General features: G+C 33.2%; 1 protein-coding gene across 1 annotated transcript in view; it reads left to right on the forward strand.

The window, feature by feature from the left end:
• Positions 1–2190, forward strand: part of LOC108509854 (neuroepithelial cell-transforming gene 1 protein-like) — a 42945-nt gene that overhangs the window by 23737 nt on the left and 17018 nt on the right. The window contains exon 2 of the mRNA XM_017839447.1: positions 1220–1286. Coding sequence (XP_017694936.1) covers positions 1220–1286 — 67 coding nt within the window. The remainder of the gene's footprint in view (positions 1–1219; positions 1287–2190) is intronic.

Below are 2190 nucleotides of genomic sequence, written 5' to 3' on the forward strand. Positions count from 1 at the left end.
CCTCCCCACCCTCCCAGCCAGGAATTCCTTCCCAATATCCCACCTATCCCTGCCCTCTGGCACTGGGAAGCCATTCCCAACTCAAGCACCCAAGTTTCCATGGTGGAATCTGAGCTGGAGAAATCCCTCTCCAACCTCATGGAGAGCTGGAAAAACGGGAGCTGCCTGATTTTGGACCCTTAATCCCATCCCCCTCCCCCATCCCTACGACTCCTTTCCCACTATTGTATTTTATAGGAAATTTATACTTTATATTATTTTTATATTTTATTAATAATTTATATAATTTTTATTGCTATGTTATTTTATAGTATTTAGTTTAATGTTTTATATGTTATAATTTATTTTTATTATATCTAGTAATTTATTTATTATTATAATTATAGTTATTATTATATAGTTATTATTACTTCTTATAGTTTTTATTCTTTTATATTATTTTGTAGTCTATATTATTTTATATTTTATATTATTTTCCATTTTTATTATTTTCTATTGTTTTATTTAACTTCTTATTATTTTGTATTATTTTTATTGCTTCGTATTTTATTAATAATTTTATTACTTTAGTTAATTTATTGTTTTAGATACTAATGTTATTTTTATCACTAAATTCTATTTTTATTATTTAATTATTATTTTATATTCTTTTTATCAGATTTATATTTTTTATTGTTATTATTTTATTTTTATTATCTATTTAGGTAACATATAACATCTAAGTTTATATAATTATAAGTGTATATATAATATATAATATAATAGTATATAATGTATTATAATATATAAATATTTTATATATAAATATATAAAAATATATATTATGTATTATAATATATAATATATATAATATATTATAATATATAAATATTATGATAATTATAATTAATAATTATAATGTTATATAAATATTGTATAGAATAATATATTATATATATTATAATATATAATATATATTATATTTTATATATAATATATAAGTTTATATATAAGTTATATCATTATATAACTTGGGAGGTTTTTCCACAGATCCCTTTACTGTAGAAAACCAGGATTTTCAATCCAACCCCCCCAGCCTGGGAATCCTGCCCAACTTTTTGCTTCCCCCTTCCCAAAATCTGGGCTCCAACATTCCCTGGGCTCTCCCAGGAAGGAGCTGCTGGGCTCTGGGACCATCCAAACTTGGATTTCCCCACCTCAATCCTTTCCTTTCCCACAGGTACCCCCTGAGGAGAGGCAGCTCCTTCACATTCCTGACTCCAGGACCACACTGGGATTTCACCCTGGTGAGTGGAACAGCCAGAAAAAAAAGCGGGAATGCAGAGGGAAAAGTTCCCGTGTCTGAAAGAGAAGGAAAATCCACCCATTCCTCCCCACCTGAGCCTTCCCAGCTTTCCCAAAGGTGCTTTCTGCCCCCAGGGATTGAGGGCAGGCTGGATATCCTGGGGTTTTCCTTCCTAAATCCTTATTTTCTGAGGTGGGAATGCCATGGGCAGGATGGAAAACACAGCATAGGAATGAAGTGGGGTTTTTTGTTCCTAAAAATCCAAAACTCCGGGTTTTCTTTGGTGTGGAGAAGCTCCCCGGTGCTCTCCTCTCTCCATCCTTTACCATCCAGCCTCTGGAGCTGAACCACTGGAATTCTGTTCAGAATTCCTGCTTCTTGGAGTCTGATCATCCCAGAGGTTTTATTGGTTTCAAAGGATTCCATTGGTTTGAAGGATTCCATTGGTTTGAAGGATTCCACTGGTTTGAAGGATTCCACTGATTTTGAGGATTCCATTGGTTTGAAGGATTTCTTTGGGTTTTTAGGATTCCATTGGTTTTGAGGATTCCATTGGTTTGAAGGATTCCATTGCTTTTAAAGGATTTAACTGGTTTTGAGGATTCCATTGGTTTGAAGGATTCCAGTGGGTTTAGAGGATTTCATTGGATGAGAAGGATTCCATTGGTTTTATGGATTCCATTGGTTTGAAGGATTCCATTGGCTTTGAAGGATTCCATTAATTTTGAAGGATTCCATTGATTTTAAGGATTCCATTGGTTTTGAAGGATTCCATGGGTTTTGAGGATTCCATTGGTTTTGAGGATTCCATTGGTTTTGAGGGATTCCATTGTTTTTGAAAGATTCCATTGGTTTGAAGGATTCCATTGGTTTGAAGGATTCCATTGGTTTGAAGGATTCCATTG

The sequence above is a fragment of the Lepidothrix coronata genome, unplaced genomic scaffold, assembly GCF_001604755.1.
Source record: "Lepidothrix coronata isolate B3197 unplaced genomic scaffold, Lepidothrix_coronata-1.0 Scaffold416, whole genome shotgun sequence".
Classification (NCBI taxonomy): Eukaryota; Metazoa; Chordata; class Aves; order Passeriformes; family Pipridae; genus Lepidothrix; species Lepidothrix coronata.